Here is a 23,989-nt window from a genome sequence, read left to right as displayed (position 1 = left end):
ACTCATTTTCATAGGCTCACACACACAGAATGACAGAAAGGATTTATCTCTCTCTGTGTTAGTTTCACATTTAGACTACTTTTACTTTCGGTTAGTGTCCTTAATAAAGCTGACTATTGTTCACATCATGTCATGGTGGACCTTCAACCTGGCTTTCTGCACTTGCCACATTAACATGCCTTTCATCTACACAAACGTTCAGAGTTCAAATATAAAGTGCTCACCTGATGATCACGGATGTTATATAAGTGGCCGGTGGGTATAAGCTGCCGGGGTGTTCCGTATTGTCAAATAAAATGCATTTTAACCCGATCGGTGGCCATTTTTCTCAAAATGTTATAGGCTACTTACATTCAGCGTGTAATACACCTCCCAACCCATATGGTCGCGCGTAGTTGAAAGGTTATCGTTGAAAGCAAACTTATGGTTTCAAATATATTTGAAATGTATTTATTCATTATTTACATAAACCTAGCCTTATTATTATCACAGATATGCGAAAGCAAAGGTCTGAAAAATATAATCCCATGGGCTGATATATAAATAACTATGATGAACTATGATGTTTATTATTATTACATTTAGAGCATATGGTGAGATGAGAGATGAGGTCACGTGGTCTGTGTGCATGGTGCAGCTAGGCTGAATACTTTCACTTTGCTCCGATCCCTCTTCTGTGAAATCACGTGACATCTGAGCAGATATAGGCTAGTGACAGGAGCACTACATCACACACACACACACACACACACACACACACACACACACACACACACACACACACACACACACACACACACACACACACACACACACACACACGTACACACACACACGCGCGCGCACTGTCTGAGAATGGTTGTTATGACAGCTATAGGATAACAATAGTAAATGATGCATGAATAGAGCAGCATGGTGTAAAGCAGGGCTCTGCAACCTTTTTCACGGTGATGAAGTGCCATGTTTTCATTTCCTTGATAGTCTAGAGACTCTAGGCTACCATCACTATCTATGTATAATTATGACACCACATCAAAATGAAATGTTCCCAACTGATTTTCATTGTCCATTCTGGAGTATACTGTATATCCCTATGGGATATGCAGCTTGTTTATACTTCACTGTGCAACGGTCCTATATATGCTGGAAAATAGCAGATATGCAAACTCACAGCACATCTCATTCAAGACACTGAACTTGCAGATCTGCCATTTTTGCCATCCAAATGCATTATAGCCTATGGTTAAATGGGCCCTAGCCTCGATACCCAGGCAGGCTTTCATTTCGTTGGGCCCTAGAGATGCAGAAATTAACGTGTGTGTGGGTGTGTGTGTGTGTGTGTGTGTGTGTGTGTGTGTGTGTGTGTGTGTGTGTGTGTGTGTGTGTGTGTGTGTGTGTGTGTGTGTGTGTGTGTGTGTGTGTGACTGTGAGTCGCAACTTGGCCTGTTGTAGCGCCACCATGCGGCTGATTTGAAAATTGTCAAGTGCCATTTCTATCCGTGGATATGCACGGCTTGGGATACACTGCCATGTCTTCCTTCTCAGAATGCATTTCTTTCATGTGGATTCGATTTCCCAAAAGTTGCGTAACTGATCTGACAGTGCCTGTTCCTCTCCGACGCTGATGTGCATCACTTCAATCACTCTCTGTGGTCAGCCTGTCTGTCGTTGCCGTGGTCGGCGCGTCTATCATGCGCTGTATATTGACTGGCTGTCCAAACAGTTTTTTGGTGTCTGCGCCCGCTACTCTTCACAGTGAATGCTCTGCGTTCTACAATTACGCGCGACATGCCTGCCAACCAGACATACAAAACACCTGCATTGTTTCCTCAGTGTTTCTCTTCTTAATTAGTTCAACTCAACAGTCAGTTCAGTAGGCCTACAGTTCTTGGATTTGTGATTAGCCTACCTTTGGAATGCAGCTGTCGAGGCAGCGCCGCCGCTGAAGGTTTTCCTTTTTTCCGTTCTTTTCTCCCAGTTGCGCTCTGAGCGCTCTCTTGATTCTCTCTCTGGGCCTATAGTATATATATAGTATAGTATAGGCTAGTTTAGTATAGTAGCCTATAGTGTATGTAGACCACTATGCTGCATATAGTATAGCCTATAGTTTATATATAGTTTATATCTAGGCCTATATCCTATTATTTATTTATTTATCTTTTCAACTCGTATAACAATAGGCCTACATTTCAACAGATATCTATGTAATATTATTAGACATTTATGTAAACAGCTACATTTGGTAAATGGTGTATTTTTTATTTCCCATCCAACATTTTCTGGGTCAAATCTTCTGCACATTTTCATTTTGTATTTTTGCAAAAATATGCTGCTGCATGTAGGCTACTGTATACAGTATGTCACGGTTATATTAGCAAAAGCCTATTGTTTGCATATATCATTCATTCTTTATTGTTTGATGATCTTAATCCTAAACAAAAATTAGATTATTTTAAATGTTAAATAATTTATAGTTTTCTGTTTTTTCTTTCATTCTTTATTTTTTAAGTTTCTTTTTACATTATGTCATGTTGTTTCTTTTATTCTGAAATGTTTTATGAAGCCGACAAGCCGTCTTATTTTTGATTAAATTAAACTAATAATAATTAGCACAGTTGGGCTGCCGCCGATTTATTAACAAATAATAATAGAAGACACCTCACGAATCGATTCAACCATTGTGAGCTTGTAGTACGAATACGACAATGGAGAGTATCTGGACGTTAGGACATAGTAACATAGGTTAGGACATAGTCACATAGGTTTATAGGACATATAGTAACATAGGTTAGGACATAGTAACATAGGTTAGGACATAGTAACATAGGTTAAGACATAGTAACATAGGTTAGGAGTGGACATAGATACATAGGTTAGGACATAGTCACATAGGTTAGGACATAAACTGTGTATGCCTCAATGAAGTTAACACAAGTTATACAGTAATATACAGTCTGAGACTCCGAGTTATTATTGGACCATAAATGAATTCAAACTATAGCCTCCAATTGCAGTAGTTACAGACAGCGTTTCTAAGCGTTTTGCTGACACCGCGTGGCTGAACTGGGGTAATGCGGCGCTGCCTCATCAGTTGTCATGGCTACAACAGCAGAGCGTTTATTGTATAACACACATTAACCCTTTATAAACACATTAACCCTTTCTGTACACCTTTTAGAGGACCTGCCCTTGTGGGTGAACACCTTTTATTTCTCTTACTAAATGAAGCAACAGAGAATTAACAGAAAATTATATCAAAACCAAAATGTACAAGCAATCAAATCAAATCATACTTTATGTATATAGCACATTTAAAACAACCATGATTGACCGAAGTGCTGTACAGATGGGAGCAATGATCGAAACAAAGCAACAAAGCAATGCAATGTATAGGGAAGTGTCGACACATGCAACAAAAATAACAGATCTACAAGCTGAGTGCAGAGCGCTGTGCTCCTTACTCAGCACTGAGCTTCTTATCCGTCCTTTGACTGATTATGTGTTATCGCGCCTGCCTGTGTGTGTGTGTGTGTGTGTGTGTGTGTGTGTGTGTGTGTGTGTGTGTGCATTATCATCATTGGTGGAAAAAGTAGGCTACTCCAATGTTATACTTAAGCAAAAGTATACTGCAATGATAGATGTACTCTGTTAAGTCCTGTGTTAAAAATTTACTCAAGTAAAAGTACAAAAATATCTGCGTCAAAATGTAGGCCTACTTAAAGTAGCCTACTAAAGGTAAAAGTATAGGCTATAGGCCTCATGCAGAATGTCCCGTTTCAAGTTTTCAAATGCATAAACATCTTTTGAAAATAGCAGATCTACAAGCTCACAATGCGCCGAGATGTGATGCATTGTGAGCTTGTAGATCTGCTATTTTCAAATGGTCGAAATATGTACGTGCGCGCGTGCTTGCATGTGTGATTCTCCCATCATGCAGCTGGGCTCGGCGTGGGTGGTTGGGCGTCCTCTTTGCTGCTTCTGTGCGTGAGGTAGATGGCTGTCATTACCGCCATCAGGCTGTAGGTGGCGACCACACATTGATTGATTGATTGATTGAAATATTTATTAACAGTTTGCAGAATTTACAGTACATTTCAAGCACAAACTCAATACAAAGACTGTTAACTGTGAGTGGACGACCCAATTAAGCATTACACTTGTTTACAACAGGGTCCACATTGTTCAATTGTTCACACTGTTAACACAACACAACATGTGTTACTGATCATATATACATGTTTTATAGAGATATGATGTGTGCATGCGTGCGTGCGTGTGATTTACCTATATGCGAGATATGTGAGTGCCATTTTGACCACTTTAACCATAATGTATATCATATGAGCTTGTAGATCTGCATGGGGCCCTGGGTAGGAAACCCAGCCTGGTAAAGACCTGTGATCCGAGGAGCATGCTTTTCTAGTTGTTGTTGTTGTTGTCATCATCATCATCATTATTATTACTAGAGCGGTGTCTTCAAAAGCCACGCATTGGAGGGGCTAGCAGCCCTTTATTTTTTTGTGGACTGAGTTCTTCACTACTATGCAGTCATGGCTGCCAGTTCTCACCTGATGTCGTGTGTGAGTTCCGACAGTTCCAGACCGTACTGAAAAACTGCCAGCTTGCAGAGACTAGGATTTAGGTCTAAGATAAACAGATTCTCAGAGGGGTTGTTCGACCTAGTATCAAAGAGGATGACACGATCTCCCACCCTGCAATGGATTAAATAATACATCCAATGTTGACGTTTCCCCTTGGGCTCGACCTTCTTCCAGGAGAATGACTCTAGATTGTATTTCCACAGATCATTGTCTGATGTCTGGTTCGAGGTCCGACCACCATATACTGTATGTACAGCTCTCCATTGAAGGTAAAGGCTGAATGACCGTAGCGTTCTTCTGGAAGAAGGCGTGCTCAGCCAACAGCTGGTCTCTGTGTCAAACACACGGATGTTGTGGTATTCCCCAGAACCCCTCACTTCTGGAAGTCCCAGAAGCCTTGGTTCTGAACCACAGATGGTGTCCACATCAAATGCATAAAGCATGTTACAGTTCTCCACTCCACAGCAGCCTCCCCAGATGTAGGCAACATCTTCTATTAGCACAGCTGTGTGGCCGCAAGGCGAAAGGAGGGACCAACAGGTTGACCTTCTCCACTTCCATTTGTCTCCGGGGTCAACTTCCTCCAGCGCAGAGACACTGTGTTGAAGACATTCACACCCATCTGATCACGGCTTCCATCACAACGTCCTCCAAAGGTGAACACTTTGTGCTTCACTGCAACAGCAGGACCATCGTGTGTTGGTCCTCCATCCAGATGTACCGTCCAGCAGAACATTGTTCACTCTGTATACCAGGTCAGATTCTTAAATCCTCAATCTGAGAAAGAAACAGAGTCCTAAAAGTGCACATTATGCATAAGTTGCAAAGTTTGGCCAATCCACAAAGCCGATCAGATGGGTTGACCAATCAGGGAAGATGACTTGAAATGGTGTGTTCAGCTACACAGCAGACAGACAGTGTGTTCAGCTACACGACAGACAGACAGACAGACAGACAGACAGACAGACAGACAGTGTGTTCAGCTACACAGCAGACAGACAGATCCCGCACATTAGCAGGCTGAGGAACAGTTGTTAAATTCCCATTGACAATGAATGGATGATGTACGATGATAAGAGCGCCCCTCAAAGTGATTTGTTTTCCCCCACAGGCCACCAGACTGTTAATAAATAGAAAGTGACTTTGCAATGACTTTGTGTGTATGTGTGTACCACATTGTGTGTGTGTGTGTGTGTGTGTGTGTGTGTGTGTGTGTGTGTGTGTGTGTGTGTGTGTGTGTGTGTGTGTGTGTGTGTGTGTGTGTGTGTGTGTGTGTGTGTGTGTGTGTGCGTGCGTGCGTGCGTGTCTCTTACATTGCGCCGGCCCTGCAGTGTGTAACTGTTGAAGTATTTTCTCACTCCAGTCAGTTCTACAGCTGTTGGTTCCTGGATGCCAAACAACTGCCTCTGCACACACACGCACACACGCACACACACACACACACACACACACACACACACACACACACACACACACACACACACACACACACACACACACACACACACACACACACACACACACACAGACCCCACTTTCAGAACCATTGCTTCTCCACATATCAGTATCAGGACACATAACACACAACATTGTTTCACTTTATTAATTAATACACACTCACATTCAATAATTATATAATTAAATTATGTTCCCAAATAGAACATTAAAGGGCCACTTCACACCTTTAGATATTTTAGTATTTCCATGTGTCCATGATGTCATGGACACTGCAGGGCTAACTTACTTCATGGACTACATGTTGTCTCAGTAAGACAGCCCTCTCTATCCACAAGGAGGAGCAGTGCACCAAAGCATTATGGGAAGTGTAGTCCAGAAAGGAAGCGAGACCAATGACATCACAGACACTTTGAATTTGAAATGTCTAAAAACACATATTACCCACAAAAGAAAGTGTTTCTTGTCTCCCAAACATCATTAAAATAAGATCTGGTTGTAAAAGGGGCGAAGTGTCCCTTTAATAGACCTTCTGGAGTAGAGAGCAGAGTGAGTCACATGTATGTTACTGTATGCCAAAGTTATATTATTATAGGTCACTAATGTGGTGTAACATCTAACTTTACCCATAGGTCACTAATGTGGTGTAACACCTACCTTCACCGTTATGAGATGACCGAAGCTGCTCAGAGGAATCCTGGTCTTGACCGGAGAGGTTGGCATCATGGAATGACTGGAGAGGAATTTAATTACTTTATAAATTATTGAAATATGACTTAATTAATGAATAAAACCGCCCACGTTTTCTTTATCACAAACATCTGGACACAGACTTAAAGCAGAACGTGTTATTCTGTAGATTCCTGCTACTTGAGAAGAGGGACAGTTACACAAGGAAATGTGTCCAGGCTTTGACTGACAGCAGGTGTTGTTGGCCAATGGGATATCTCCGTGCAGAGTGCTGTCCAATCGTCTGTGGCGTAGTGGGCGGGACTCAGAGGGAGGCTTACACAAGTGACCCTGGCGGTATGAATGAATGCTGGTAATGTGCGTGTGATTCTCAGTGCTGACACCAGAGCGCGCCAGGGTTCTATTTTATGAGGTGGAGTCAGTGGTTCCCAAACTTCTTCATGTCAAGGACCCCCAAAATTATACTAATGAGCCTGCGGACCCCCCATTTGAAAATATATGCCAAGGACCCCCCCCCCCCCCCCCCATAAGAAAAGATTTTCAACAATTTTCATAAAACGGCCCTGGTTTGACCTGCATGAATTAGTCTACGGTTGATCCTCCATTTAATAGCATTTCTATCTCTGGGACCCACAATGTATATTGTAAAATCAATGTTAATTTAACTCTGAGAGTTTACAAATGGAACCAAATGGACCCATTTGGTTCCATTTGTACACTCTCTAACCCTAACCCTAACCGATGAGCTTTGTAGGCCTAGATCTGTCATTTTTAGAGCACAACCAAACAAAATGACTTGTCTTCAGTTCTACTGCAGGATCTGTTCTCCACTAGTCCCTCACTAACATTTTAGTCTAGTTTGTGTAGGCATGATAACGATTCACTCAACTCATGATATACGATTTGAATCCTAATTCCAGGGTTTTCACGATTAAAAAATATATATTATTTCTCTTACACAAATCCAGAAATTTCTTCTCTTCCCGCCCCCGACGAGCGGCCCGGAAGAGAATTTAATTTCCCATTAATTTTCAAACACCTGCTCGCTGTACGCCAAAGCCAACTCAGCTCCTGACAAATCATGACAATAAACAAAATCTTTTGGGCCGAACAAATAATTAGAAAGAAGAAAAAAGGGCAGGTTACAACACTTTTTGTGGAGTTTTCTTCTTTCTAATTATTTGTTCGGCCCATTTTTTCATCATCCGAGTTGGCTTTGTCCGAGGCTTAAAGGTCTTTAAATAAATACTGATAAATTATTGATTTACGATATATCGTTATGCATATGCGCTTACTAGATTTATTTGTTGACAAAATTGTCAATTTTGGCCTATGTAGTAGCCTTACTGCAAGAAGGAAGCAACAATGGCTAAATAGTTTATTAGGGATCACTCTCCAAGCCCTTTCACCGAACGAAAAGGGGTGCCATCAAAAGGGCAAACTTCAAGCACCCTCGAGCGAGGACTCACTTCTGATGGGAGCCGGCCTCTTCATCATGGTTGATCCTGTTCTGACACCGTAAGCAGGGACGTGTACAAATAGACATCAAAGGGGGCTGCCCTTTTACCAGTCTGTAAAACAACTGCCCTCTCCCAGACCATGAATGCAGCATTTACTGTGGTGAAAGAAATGCAAATGCCACTCCACTCCTTTCCATGCCATGCTGGAAGGCAGCATTCAGGAGAATTGCGTTTATTTCCGAAGTCTCCTGAACTATTTTGCATTAAACTAATTTGTTTAGAAATCGTGACGCGTTGTGAGCTTGTAGATGTGCTTGTTGTGAGCTTGTGAGCTTTATAGATCAGCTTATAGATCTGCTATTTTCACTATTTTAACATAGCACTCTCTGCACGTCCCTGATGGTGAGCACCTCGCCTCATCACCATCACCTGGCCGGGAGTCTTCACCCTTTGAACTCTGAGAAGCTTTGTTCTCTTACCCACATGCAAGCTCTGATCAACTGGCTGCCTCTGATATGTAAAGTAGGCCTACCTTGATTCAATGAAAAACCTTTTTTTTTTTTCACTGACGAAAACTACATGAATAGTAAATGGTGCATTTATATATAGCGCCTATATCCAAGGCGCTTTACATTGATTGTGCATTACATTCACCCATTCATACACTGATGGCGGCGGAAACCATGCAAGGCACCAACCTGCACATTTGGGAGCAATTAGGGGTTCAGATTCAGATCGAGTCTTGTTCAAGGACACTTCGACACTAACTCTGGGGGAGCCTGGGTTTGAACCTTAGTTACCATCCGGCCACTCCACCCCTGATCCACCACCACCGCAGCTATAAAAACTAAGCTATGATGACTAAATCCAAGACTAATATTATGTTGACAATTTCATTGACAACTAAAAAGTGGACTATAGGGAAGGACTCATAACTCATAACTATGTGAACATGACTTTCATGACCTGAAAGACTGGCCTGACTTGATCTGAATGTAGCCTACATACTATTTGACAGTATGTCATTTTACGAGAGAACAGTAGCCTAAGTCATTTAACATACAGTAGCCTACAGTACGTCATTTAACATGCAGTACAGTACACGTCATTTTACACTGTACAGCAGAGGTGCCCACACTTTGAAAATGAGCTTGTCACTTAAAAATGACACGCTCAACAAGATCTACCCACCAGGCCACCAAACAAATATCGAATTGCTGAAAATAGTTAAATAATGTACCTGAGGCCTGTGATACAATACTTGTAAACAAAGTATTGCATTGTGGGTTTGAGCTGAGGCCCTTTTTGTCAATCAAGTCACTTTAATTCAATTGGCAGATGCCTTTTATATTCATTGCATTTAAATAATATATTTTAGGGCCATGTCATGAGGTCTACCTGCCTAGCCTTTGTGATCTACTGGTAGATCACGATCTACCTTTTGGTCACCCCTTGTTCCCCAACATGTCAGGCTCCGAACCCCCCACAATTATAATTATAATTCTAACTGCATGGCGACCTCCCACAATAATCATATTGTAGGCATTAGCCTGTGTACATTTAGTTTGACTCGGTTGGTTCCCACGGATAAACAATGTGAAAATAGTCGAACTGCAAGCTCGCCTCGCACTGAGAGGTGTGGTATTATGTTGTATAATGCGGTATTAAAAACAGTGTTTATAGATGACAAAATAGGGCTGTACATCCAGTGCAGTACAAGTCCTATTAACATGGCCTGTAGGCCCTGTACAGTGCAGTATATGTCCTATTAACATGGCCTGTACAGTGCAGTATATGTCCTATTAACATGGCCTGTACAGTGCAGTATATGTCCTATTAACATGGCCTGTACAGTGCCATATGTTCTATTAACACGGCCTGTACAGTGCAATATAAGTCATATTAACACGCACTGTCTGAACATCCCTCAGTCAGAGCTCACAGATTGAAGCATGATGCATGTCCTCAAAGTGCAGGTTCATGTCAAGGACAAGATATAATCACTGCAGTTTTGACAAGTCAGTGTGACGGCTGACATATTGGGGACACACCCAATACGGACACACACGCACACACACACGTGGCCGCACGCACGTCTTCACTTGTATTATACCCGTACTGACCTACTGAATTCAGTCGTTGGCAACCCAGGGGTGTGTGACGCTTATTATCCCGCGGACCCCCATTTGAAAAGATATGACAAGGGCCCCATAATAGAAGATTTGTTTTTACGGCTCTAGCAGTGTTCGCTGTCTCTCCCCCTTTTAATATCAAAGACCCTCATGTTTGACATGCTTTAGGGTACATCGAACGTTAAAGGTATATTCAGTGATTTCACTTAATTCAAATATCACTTATTTTTTTGTTTTGTTGTGATAATCCTCCCTACTATAGAGTGTGCTGGCCATATAAGGAGTTCCTCCCTGTCCCCAGTTAACCCCTGGGGGTCAAAAAACCTTAGGTTTCGTTTTTGACTCTCTATCCTGATTGGATGAAAGGCTGGGTCCCACAGCCAAAAACGAAACCTAAGGTTTTTTGAGTGAAATCACTGAATATACCTTTAAGATCATGGGACTCCAATTTATACTTTAAAATCAATGTTAATTTAACTCTGAGAATGTACAAATGAAACCAAATGGTATTGGTATACGGTAAACCATCATAAATAAATAAAATCATCATCATCATGCATCATCTCACAGACTCACACTGGCCAATCAGAATGCCACAAATTTACGTCATATTTGGCGGAAATTTGACCTATACTTCCTCCTTTCATTGTCGATGGGACATTTTCCCTTCATTGTCAATGGCATCTAATGTTTGTGTTGCGGACATTTTGTTAGGACAAAAGCTATATATAGGACGTGCTGCAGCTATAACGCCCCTCAAAAATAAAATAAAATAACGCAACCAGCTCTATAGAAGCAAAGTTATTTTGGTGGTTTTGGTGGTTATTTTTGGTATTTTAGGGGCCTCACTTTTTTTCATTTTGGATGTGTGGTTGAATGGACTAACTGTGAAGGGTTGCTATTCCAACTCTAGATGCCAGATAGCATTATTACAGTGTGTTGAGTTGCTTGAGGCTAGATTGACTCATCCATGTTGACTGTGTGTGGAGAGATTTGAGATTAAAAGTTGGAGCCATATTGCACACTGTCCTCCAGCTGATGTTGTTCTACTGCGTCGACATCGTCGTCATCATCCCTGTTTATTATGTACGTGAAATATTGTTTGTTTATTTATACAAATATTAATTTATGCAAATAATAATCAAATGTTGTATTCAGTCATGCCAATGTGTGTCATCATCTAATCTTTGATTGACAGCTAATAGGGAAGCAGCTACTAGTGGTGCTCAGCTGGCAGGAGGACGCACGCACGCGCGCGCGCGCGCGCGCACACACACACACACACACACACACACACACACACACCCCCACACACACGGGTGGTGTGGGGACCTGCCCGGAAGTACCTGTCTGTCTCGCACACGCACGCACGCACACACACACACACACACACACACAGACACACACACACGGGGCGGAGAGAGAGAGAGTGTAGAGAGAGAGAGGAGGAGACACCTGCGCTCCTCTCTGTCTCGACACCGTTTCGGTATAGTTTCGCCGTTCACCCTGCCGGGCGGTGTGTGTGTGCGTGCGTGTGTGTCTGTCCGTGTCCGCGCGTCGCCCGCACACACCTACCCACCCACACACCCACACACACACATTCACACACACCCTGCCTGCTTGGCTTGGCTGGCTGGCTTGCTGCTGCTGCTGCTGCTGCTGTATTTTTTTTTCTCCTCTCCTTCTTCCTCGTTTCTATATAAAGATGGCTGACACGAGCAGCGGCGGCGGCGAAACGTCCTCCTCGTCGTCCGGTAGCCTGAGCGCCAGCACCGGCACCAGCACCTCCAGCACCTCCACCTCCACCACCTCCACCAGCACCTCCTCCGCCGGGGGGGCCGCCACCGAGGAGAACGGCGGCCCTTCCCCCGGCCCGGAGGCCACTCTGCGGGGCTTCGCGCGGCAGGGCGCGCTGCGCCAGAAGAACATCCACGAGGTGAAGAACCACAAGTTCACCGCCAGGTTCTTCAAGCAGCCCACCTTCTGTTCCCACTGTACGGACTTTATATGGTAAAAAATATTATTAATATCTATAATAATTATAATAATTACCTTCTGTTCCCACTGTACGGACTTTATATGGTAAAAAATATTATTAATATCTATAATAATTATAATAATTACCTTCTGTTCGCACTGTACAGACTTTATATGGTAAAAAATATTATTAATATTTATAATAATTATAATAATTACCTTCTGTTCGCACTGTACAGACTTTATATGCTAATATTAATATTTATAATAATTAACCTTCTGTTCGCACTGTACAGACTTTATATGGTAATAATTAATATTTATAATATTTATAATAATTAACCTGTTCGCACTGTACATTCTTTATAGGCTATGGTAATAATGAATATGGATATTTATTGCATTAACCTGTTAATTATTACTGTACAGACTTTATATGGTACAACATACAATTCATATTTATATGAATATAATAAACTTCTGTTAATACTGTATGGACTTGTGTGTGTGTGTGTGTGTGTGTGTGTGTGTGTGTGTCACGCACTGCACATGCATGCGATCTGATTACTAGTAGGTCTATTGCTATTATACCAAATGTCCTCACAAGTATTGTAGAATGTGACGTCCTGCACAGCCCAGCTGGCAAGATCATGTTGGTTTAGGTGTTAAAATGCCATTCATAAAACCAGCATCCTAAAACGTTGACGTCCTCACAAGTATAGCTAATGTATAGTATAGTAATGTCAACGTGACAACTGTGTGTGTGTGTGTGTGTGTGTGTGTGTGTGTGTGTGTGTGTGTGTGTGTGTGTGTGTTTGACAGTCTGCGGGACACAGGTGATTCACTTGCTGCTGCGGATATTATCTGACTGTCCCTACGGACATGCACACACACACACACACACACACACACACACACACAAACACGCGCACACACACTGTTGTTGTCACGTTGGTATTTTGCGCCATTCCTCCGCTTGCCACTGATTTCTCCTCAATGCGACAGCAGCAGCCTACATAATGACGTGTCTGTGCGTGCGTGTGTGGCCGTGTGTGTGTGTGTGTGCGTGCATGTCGCCGCAGAGCGGTCGTTTTACCGCATGGACTGACATCTATGTTGGTAACTGGAGGAGGGCAGGTGGAGGACTGTGTGTGTGTGTGTGTGTGTGTGTGTGTGTGTGTGTGTGTGTGCATGTGGTTTTCTAAATGTAGAATTATTTCCCCTGTGTAAGAGTGAGAATTCTTTGAATCTAATTCATGTATTGTGTGAGCTACTTTTATGAATGTGTGTGTGGATGGTGAGAGAGAGAGGGGAGAGAGGGGAGAGAGAGGAGAGAGAGAGAGAGAAGCACAAGTGTGTCCGAGTGGATTCTCTGAATGTAGCGTGTGTGTTTGGGTGGGCGTGCATTCCACAGACTGAATATTCAGGTGTGCGTTTTCTTTTTTCTCAGGGGCTTTGGAAAGCAGGGCTTCCAGTGTCAAGGTAAGACAGATCCCATTGACAAAGTGTGTGTGTGTGCGTGTAATAATGTATAGTGCATGCATGTGGTCATGGTATCCCTTGGTGTTGTGTCTGTGTGTGTGTGTGTGTGTGTGTGTGGGAGTCTATATATAACCTCAGTGCAAACCCACAGTGTAGAGAGTAGGAGAGTAGTGACACGCAAACATTGCTACCATGGCTGGAACTATCCCATTGAGATAGAATGAGCACTTCTGCATTCCATTGTTACAATGGGAGTCAACGCTATAATGTCGCCACTCTCTTTACTAGATTACTCCGTGCAAACCCTGCTCGGACCAGCGTACACTGTTACACACCTCAACATCTTTTAGGCATCATATATCTGCGCGTGTTTACATAACAAAACCTTTATTCTTTAGTTTCATAGCTATACATTCTTTGGAGTGAAAATACATATATACATACTGTACATACATACTGAATACATAATTATATTTATCTGTAGTGGATCAGGGGATGCGTTATACAAGCAGATCACTGGTTTCCTTTAAAAAGGGTCTGAAAACTCACCTTTCACTGTCATTAGGTCAAAGGGAGAGAAGGTAATTGGCTCTCCCCCCCCCCCTTTTTTATGTTTTATTAATGTATTTCTATTCCAACCTGTACATATAGATTTAGTGTGTTTGAGAAACGTATTGTTTGTTGTCATTGTGAATGAATGCATGGGACCCGAATGGAAACAAGACCGCAAGGTCTTTCTTCGGTGCTGTCCTTTTGGACCAATGCTGTGCTTGACTGACCGACAACACCGTCACTCCCGACATGTGTTGCAGGTTGAAAGTAACCTGTGCTGCGTAGAGATGCTCCGATAATCAGCATTTACCCTGTCTGTGATCGGCAATTTACTCTATCTGGAGAAACTGATCTTTTACACCATTTAAGTGGTATAAATGTCAATCAGATATATAGTATAACATCATTTTGCATTTTTGTGACAGGCCTAAAAATCCCCTTCCTCCCCACACACAGGGACAGTTTTGACGTGGGTTTTGACATATAATAATTTTGGAAATATTAAAATTTGCAACATTTCACAAGATCAGTATCGGCCGATCATGAGAAAAACAATCGGTGATCGGTAGGGGTCCCAAAGACCCTGATAGGAGCATCCCTAGGTTTAAAATCACCCGTGGCTCCTGACATGTGCTACGGGTTAAAAGTATACCTGTGGCGGGTCAAATATCACCGTGCTGTCTGTGTGCGGTTATAGGGTTAGGTTAGGGTTTTGGGTCTCGGACTCATGACTGTATAGGACTGTTGCTATGTATCAGCCTAACCAAACACATGGACACGCAAGTATTGCAGGAAAGGTGCAATTCTGGGGAAAAGTGTGGTTTGCTCGATGGCACAGACGGCTTGGGAAATGTAGCCCCCTCCCCCACTGATTTAGCTAGCCAATTACAATGTCAAGTCACCCCCTGTGATCATGTGTAAGTACAAACACCAAATTTGGTGTCCAAATTGGGGGGAAGAACGCGGAAGTAGACGGTTATTTCGGGTGCTTCAAAACACCACTGAGCAACTTCCACTGAAATGAATAGCGCGGGGGCGGGGCTATCGCTCCCGTTCAGTCTCCCCCATAAAGCATGCTTTTGCAATAAACATTTACAAATTCCACATTTGCAGCTCTCCCTATGGATGAAAATGGAATTGCTTTGGGCTCTCCGTTGATTAAACCACCCTCGACATGTGAATACAATCTGGGCTGGATTGGGCATTCCGTTTGAGATTTGTTTTATTTTTTTGTGAAACAGGCCCCTCCCACTAACTTTGGACGATTACAGCTGAACGATACGGACTATGACAATTCTGCCTGTGGTGTTTTAATCGGATAGGTTCAGAGATCATGTGTACCGATTTTTGTGAGATTTGCACAAAAGCTGTAGGTGGAAGAGCAAAAAGTGTGTTTTGAAGAAAAGTCTTTTGAAGAAAAGTCAAATCTATCCTGACGCAAATGGGCGTGGCCTATATATGGGGAGATGCGTCATGCGTATATGAATAGAGACGGTACCCGGAGGAAACCCTGAGACGAAATGGACATAGTGGCCAAATTTGATATAGCAGCACTGGCCCAAACACATGAACGCACTGGTCCGTTGACTATCATTGCGCACGTTCATGATGACGTGAACGCTGTTTCATACGTGAACGCATGTGAACGCGTGCAATGATAGTCAACGGCAGCGCGTTCATGTGTTTGGACCCAATCCATCCCAGAATGCACTCTGTTCCTACCCGGAAGGAGGAGTGAAATCGCCTCATGCACTTTTGAGCAACTTAGTGGATGGGAGGAGAAATCCGGTGCCGTCTCTATTCATTATACTCAAGGTCATGACCCAAGGAATACAGTGAACGTGACATTTTGATTTTCCGACCTACGGTGCAATAGTTACAAGGCGACATGTAATATGGGCTGTTCTAGCGCCACCATGAGGCCGACTGATGTAATCATTTATTATATTAATTGAAATAATTATTATGAACCTCCCCTCCAAGTGTTGTGACTGTAGCTCCGACGGTTTCTGAGAGAAAAAGACTTGATGTGAGGTTGTTTTCCCCATGTTAAGTCGATGGGCCATTTTAATTCACTAATAAATTAATTATTAATCAATAATTTGTTAAATTGAAAAAAGGGCTCCGTTAAGACCTCCGTAATATTATGGTTAATGCCTGTGTGAAATGTCGGAGCGATTGGTGCAGGCAGTGAGGCACTACGGCAGTGTTTCAGGCATTCATTCAGACATTCATTCAGACAGACATTCGGATATTGATTGAATTATATAGTATGATGATGATGATATGATGATATGATACGATGATTTGTTTTTGGCTTTTCTGCCTTTATTGATAGTATCAAGTGAAGACAGACAGGAAAGAGGGAGAGAGAGAAGGGGAGAGAGATAGCAGGAATTGTCGTCATGAACGGGACTCAAACGTGCTGTCAGGCCAGAGCCTATATATGTGGCATGCGCCTGGACCGCTAGGCCAGCGGATGCCCCTGCTGTGTTCATTTTGACAGCAAACTTTGATTTTGAATTTACTAGTCGTCATGTCTTATGAATAAAATTCCATTCCGTTTTAGTCACCTGAAAAGTTTTAGGTTTAGTCTAGTTTTAGTCGACTAATTATTGTAAGATGTACAGTTGTGAAGTGTGTTTCCAGCCCAGTGTGCTTCCCCCCCCCCGAGCTTTTTTCACATTTTTACTTTTGACAGTGCAGAAACATAATTGCCTTCCTTGATGTATTAATGATCATCAACGGCCATCACCTGGGCACAGTCACAGACACACAGCTCCCCTCTACAGAACTCTACTGAAACTGAAAGTGACTGCATGGAGTCTGTCTCATTTCTGTAAAATTACTTCATTTCTGTGCAACAACTAAAACATGCTTTCTTGTTTAGAACCTACAGTAGCTCGAATTAACAGCTTTCTTGATGGCATCTTACGATAGATGTAGATGTAGAAGACACACAGCTCCCCTCTACGTGCTCTACTACTGAAAGTCACTCATTTTTCTACAAAAACACTTGAATATGATGGAATATGATTAAAGCTCACATTTCATATCAGTTATCACACACCATAATACACTAGCCCTCCTAAAAAAAGAAAGAAAATCTATTTTTTAAAATTGTATTAAATTGATTCATATCGCCGGGATTAATATCGATATATATATATATCGATATACAATATAACGTTACATGCCTACTTGTCGGTCACTGTGTGTGTGTGTGTGTGTGATCCACGTAACTCGAGAACCGTTCGCCCCACCGAGTTCAAATTGGACACACGCGTTCCACACCCCCCACAGGGAGTGCAGTGCCCAGGCCTTGAGTCGGTCGGCCCCACAGTTGTGCAGAACCGCCATGGAGCTGGCCTGTTCTGACATCACAATGGTGTTCTGACGTCTGCATAGACTGTGGGCATAAGAGGGACACAGACATAATCACTGGGTGGGGGATGCATTTCCAACTTGCATCATTCCATGTAGGGCACCGCTCTAGTGTTTCTATTAAAGTATATCTGCTGTCGGGAAAACACCTCTTAACTCTTCAAAGTTGGTGTTGTGAGTTTATATATTGTCAATTACTTCCATGAGAGGGGGAGCGGTGGTGGAGTTAGTTGCTTTAGCAGACATTTTGAGGGTCCAATGGAGTTAAGAGGTTTTCTCCAAAGCGTTTTTTACTACTTTCCATTGGTTCAATATGTTTGAAACAACACACAGACGTAAAGGGTGTTAAATAGCACTGATTTATGCACAAACATCAACAATGGAGTTATGAGGTTTCCTCCCGACAGCAACGTGAAGCAGTGTGCTAACAATGCAGTGTGTTTTATCAGTGGCCTATGGAGTTGTGCATAACTAATAATATTAGTTATGCACAACTCCATAGGCCAGCCTATACATATTAATGTATGCTCTTTTAAAAGCTGGAGCCCTTAGCTGAGAGAGATGAAGCGGGGACCTCCCCACTATTGTATACAATTGTGTATAGCAAGTTTTTGTTGTTGATTTTTTCATAGATATCATAGATATCTTCATAGACTTGTATTGTGTAGTGGTTTTGTTGGATTAATGTTGATGTGTGTTTTCAGACAGTTAAACCAGTTAAACCCTCAACACTTGTACTTGGTCTGTTCTTTTCTTTCTCCCCCCTCTACACCAAACGGCCAATGTTCCACTGCGATTTCGGATGCTAGCGGCTAGCTAGTTCAAGTGATTCATGTTAAAATTAAATTAAAAATCACACTTACTTACTTGCTTGCTTATGGCAGTCCTCGTATCGCGCCACCGAGTGGCGCGATACGAGCTTGTAGGTCTGCTATTTTTTGAAAAATCGAAGAACGACAGACATTTTTTAAATCTGATCTCAGGTCAGAATGGGTTTATCAGACCAGTGTGTGTCCAGTGGAAACCTCGTATGAATCTGATCCCAGGTCAGAATGGGTTAAAATTTAAATGCCTGCAGGAAGGCGGGGACAGGCGGTCAAGACAAAACCAGCGGGCGCCACAGAACCTGTGGCTGGATGGTAACCGCAAGGTTCCCAGTTCGAACCCGGCCTCCCCCAGAGTTAGTGTCGAAGTGTCCTTGAGCAAGACTCTGAGTCTGAACCCCTAAATTCTCCTGATGTGCAGGTTGGTGCCTTGCATGGTTTCCTCTGCCATCAGTGTATGAATGTGTGGGTGAATGTAATGCAAATCTATGTAAAGCGCCTTGGATAAAGGCGCTATATAAATGCACCATTTTAGATACAGAGCGTATATACATATACATATATATATATGCGCAAGGTATGAATATGTCTTGGAGAAAGTAACTTCCCCTACTGTGTTGGACATTGCATGTGTTGTGGAGTCTCTCTCTCTCTCTCTCTCTCTCTCTCTCTCTCTGTGCGTCCTGTGCGCACTGCAGCACGTTGCAGTGTCTATGATTTGTAGATTTGTATTTATAGATTTGTATTATCGTGAGAACGATGGCTTTCTCGTCTACAAGCTCGTAGTGCCGCGCTATGAGCTTGTAGATCTGCTATTTTTCAATAGCTAAAGTGTAACATAATGCTCAAAACACCAAAAGGGGTTTCCGCCCAGAATGGATTGAGTACAGTACTTAAGTAAATGTACTGAGATACTTTCTAGCACTGATTGTTGTTTCATAATCAAGGTCAAAGGTCAAGTTTATTTGTATGTCCCCAACTGGGACAGTGTTTGACCCGCTGAATCATGTGACCCAGCTTTATGGTTTCCTGTCACGTGTGTGTGTGTGTGTGTGTGTGTGTGTGTGTGTGTGTGTGTGTGTGTGTGTGTGTGTGTGTGTGTGTTTGCACAAATTAGTGCGACTCACCTCTCACACACACAGTGTAATGAGTGTATACTAGAAAAACGAATATTTACACACATGCACGCCACACACACACACACACACACACACACACACACACACACACACACACACACACACACACACACACACACAGCATTCCATTCAAAGGAAACACCCATGGCAATAAAAACATTGCCAAAGCAAGCGTCAACTTATAATAAAAATGTCACATTGCGTTGTTAATATACATGTAATATACACAAATGGAACCAAGCTTTTGCAGTCACTTTGGGACAAATACCAGACATAACAATTTATTTTATAAAAAATATTTAAATAGTATACAAACAAATCACACCCGTGTGAAGTGAGGGGCGCTCTTATCATCGTACATCATCACCAACGTCTTACTGACAGTTGAGAGTTGAAAGACTCTTATATATACACAACATATCAATGTTTGTGTTTACACTATAGGACGTAAAATTGTCCATTCATTGCCAATGGGAATTTAATGTTCAGTATGTGTCTCTGATGTCACACAGTGGGCAGGTGGTTAGAAAGTGTAGCTCTGTTTCCGCCACATTGTGTGTGCAGTGGGTGCATAGTCTTCCCTTGTAGAGCGGGGTCTGTCTGTGATGGCCTTTCTCTATTGCAAGGCTGCGTTCACTGAGTTTGTACCTAGTCAAGGCTTTCCTAAGTTTTGGGGCGGTTACCATGCTCAGGTATTCAGCCAATGTACTGTATATTCTCTTTTTAGTGCTAGATAGCATTCCATTTTGCTTTGGTTTTGGGTAGTCTCTTTTCAGTATGCCAGGCAGCTTTATTTTTGTTTTCTTGTAATCTGTTCTAATGGGTTTTCTGTCTGGTGGCTGTGCTTGCGTTTGTGCATATATATTTGTGCATCCCTGTAGGTTGTTTTCTCTGTGGTTGAGGGTTATGGCCCTCATTTATCAATGGAGTGTAAATTCTGCCTCAAATTCGAGGCGAGTGTGGGTTTTCGGCAAGCGGTCACGTCTGCACGGCATCATGTGATCGTAAACCGCACGCATGCATGCACGCACACACACGCACACACCTACTTTCAAAACAGCAGTGTTTGCCAGTATGACTATTCTGTGTGGGTACAACCTTTGTCAAGTAGTTTATAGGCTACATTAGTCACATATCACAGTTGCATCATCATGAATGTAATCGGTTTGTAGGATATTTATTTAAACTTCTTAAGAAGTTGCGCAGTGCACTGCACGTTAAAGCGACCCCTCCCCGTAAGGTCGGACTGCTGTGACTGTGAGTGGTGCCACGTTAATGACAAACAGCTGGCAACAGTGACAAGGCAGGCAAAAAGTCATAATCAACGTTTATGGCAGTGGTCACTGATTGATGAATGAATGAATGTATATAAACACATGGATGAGGATGATGAAGGCTGGTGTGTGCTGGATGGTTATGTCTCCGATCTCCTGGTGGCCAAATCCACAGAGTGAAGATATCACCTGCACTGCGCTACGAATGGAACCAAATGGACCCTGACGGGTCCATTTGGTTCCATTTGTACACTCAGAGTTAAATTCACATTGATTTTATAATATAATTTGGGATCTCAGAGCCTAATTCTTGATATTAAACAGGTTGAGAATCACTGCTAGAGCCCTAACAAGCTGCTCTTGTGGGGGTCACTGGCCTATCTCTTCAAATGGGGGTCCGCGGGCTAATTAGTGTCAATTTGGGGGTCCTTGTTGACATGAACAAGTTTGGGAACCACACTGGTACATAATGTAGGTTTGGAGACCTCAGCACTGTCCATGACAAGATTTAAACACTGGCACATAATGTAGGTTTGGAGACCTCAGCACTGTACATGACAAGATTTAAACACTGGTACATAATGTAGGTTTGGAGACCTCAGCACTGTCCATGACAAGATTTAATCACTGGTACATAATGTAGGTTTGGAGACCTCAGCACTGTACATGACAAGATTTAAACAGCGGCGCCGTCCGCCCACCGGTCCCGAGTCCCGGAAATGCTCTTGCAGAAGAAGCGCTCAGGCTACTGTATGATCTGGACCCGCAATTTATCTGAATGACTGTTAAAGCACTTATTTAATTAGGTGAACGATTAAGCACATAACTTAGCCTGTAATTATCATTGCAAATAGGCAGGCTACATGCATGCCATTGTCACTTGGAAATAAAATGTGACTACATTTGACTGAGTGACTGCCATTGGATTTTTTTGAATTTGAGTTTTTTCATGTCATGTGAAAGCAGGGAATCATAGCTTCAAATTGACATATTGGTTGTTCAGTTTGGCCCACCAGTTTTGGAGATATGGCTTATAGAGTAATGTCTTGCAGAAAACAGCGAGTTGAGAAAACAGGCTTGAAAGGTTCACTTCTGTGGTCTCTAACAACAACACACTAGCTACATGTTTGGGCATTTATTTCATATTTACATGATGATTTCAGCTCTGACACTTATTTCAAACATGCTCTAGTATGTGACGAGTCTGCCTGTGCTATTAACTCATAATGTTTTTTTAAATAAAGGTTTTTCTCCTCTGGTGAAAAGCTGTAATGTGCGCGATGGCAGTCTCTCAGTCAAATCTGATCACAAATAGGCGTGTGTGTCCAAAATCTAAATGTGATTTTCATCACAGGGATTACTTCTAGGCGCCTGATGTCCCGCTGCCGTCCCGCGGTCAGAATCATCTCGGAGACTGCTGCACTCGCCGCTTGCATGTTTGAACAGAGCCTGTAAAGCACTGTTTGATTAAGCATCTATTCTAACCTAACATGTTACAATATTGTTTTCAATTGCACGGTTTTAATTGCTTGTACAGTTGGAAGTCACCTACCAATTTCACATCGATGTATGCCTTTACAAAATATTGTTTTTCCACTATAAAACATTAGGAGTGAATACATAACTTCAGATGCCTGTCAGCTGGTCAGTCAATGCTGCTCTGCTTGTCTAGGACAGACAAAGTCAACCACAGCTCCCGACCTGACCAGTGTTGATTTTGTCGACTAAAACTAAGATGAAAATTTTTCAGCGTGTCGCGCTGCGACGCATTGTGACGCGTAGATCAGCTATTTTCAGCAAGTGAGAAAAACAGTCATTACGACGGCATCAAGGCCCGCCAAAATACATTTTGTTCGACCAAATCAACTGTAGATTTAGTCGACTGAAATCTGAAAACTTCAAGAGACTATACGACTAAAACTAAAATCTAAATTTGCTGCGTAAAACAACACTGGACCTGACGTGACTTTTGGCATGGCGTACGTCAAAGTCCAAAGTCATGTTGGAATGATAAATGTGGAAAATTGCAGTGCATTACGTCGTAACGCCCATTTTTGGGTGTACATCCATATTGATAAATGAGGGCCTGTAGGTTTACATAAGGAGGACCCTTGTGTAAACAAGTCTTACTAGTGCTTTTCCTGCTTTTATCCTCTTAGTAGAGTTTACTTTGTAATTAACTGTTACTGTACCCATTCTGCAAACACACATTTTCAGTCAATAAATCAATCAATCAATGTTACGGAGCCGTGTTTGGGTTCGGTTAGGGTCTTTTCTCTGAGGAAAACATTCTTGGACGAGAGACATTCTACAAGCTCACAACAACAACATGTCTGAACTTGTGAACTCGTACGACGGCTATCTAGACTCTCTAGAGTACACACCCTCAGGGTTTATGAGCTTTAGGAGTCCTTTGAGCGCTAGGGGAAAAGCACGTTATATTATATGTAGCTGATGATGAAGATGATTTATTATGATGAATGGGAGGGGTTGGTGTGGTTAGTGGCTGTCTTTAGAAGCACTAGACCTGTACGTGCCCGTCGCGTCGCCCACCGGCCTACTTGAGAACGATGCAACTTAGGAACCTAACCGTACCCGCTGTCAACTTGTCATAGCTCTGTGTCCCACATGGAGATCTCTGTATCCGCCTGTATGTGAAGAGGGCTGACTGACTGACTGACTGTGAAAAGTGGACTGGTTATAAGTAGACTAATGAATTGTCAGGTGTGGGGTTGCCATGGCAATCAATTGGCTGAGGCAGAGGCTGGAAATTGCACAGGTCAGGTGAGGGGATTTAGGCTGATTAGGTCCACTGGCAGAGCCTGAGCAGAGCCTTTTGGGGTGGTTCTGGAGAACCGTGGTTCCGACCGACGTGAGTCCGGGCACTGCACTCCCTGCTGGGGTGTGGAACGTGTGGGTCGAATATGAAGTCGGTGGGGCAAACGATTCTCGAGTTACGTGCATTACAACTGTACACACACACACGTACGCACACAGAGACGTGGCACATTTAGCTATT

General features: G+C 42.7%; 1 protein-coding gene across 3 annotated transcripts in view; it reads left to right on the top strand.

The window, feature by feature from the left end:
* Nucleotides 1-11,798: 11,798 nt before the first annotated feature.
* LOC310859002 (protein kinase C beta type-like) overlaps nucleotides 11,799-23,989 on the top strand; it is a 56,449-nt gene continuing 44,258 nt past the window's right edge. Inside the window, exons 1-2 of one of the 3 annotated variants that reach the window (XM_083765352.1) lie at nucleotides 11,799-12,348; nucleotides 13,766-13,797. In XM_083765352.1, the coding sequence (XP_083621478.1) occupies nucleotides 12,044-12,348; nucleotides 13,766-13,797 (337 nt within the window). In that variant the 5' untranslated portion in view covers nucleotides 11,799-12,043. Of the gene's footprint in view, nucleotides 12,349-12,394; nucleotides 12,421-13,765; nucleotides 13,798-23,989 lie in introns of those variants that run through there. The other 2 variants (XM_083765353.1, XM_083765354.1) reach the window with 2 other exon arrangements.

This window comes from Protomyctophum parallelum (assembly GCF_964188405.1).
Source record: "Protomyctophum parallelum genome assembly, chromosome: 5".
Lineage (NCBI taxonomy): Eukaryota > Metazoa > Chordata > Actinopteri > Myctophiformes > Myctophidae > Protomyctophum > Protomyctophum parallelum.
Note: the sequence above shows the minus strand (reverse complement) of the source record. Positions and strands in the feature narration are given on the sequence as shown.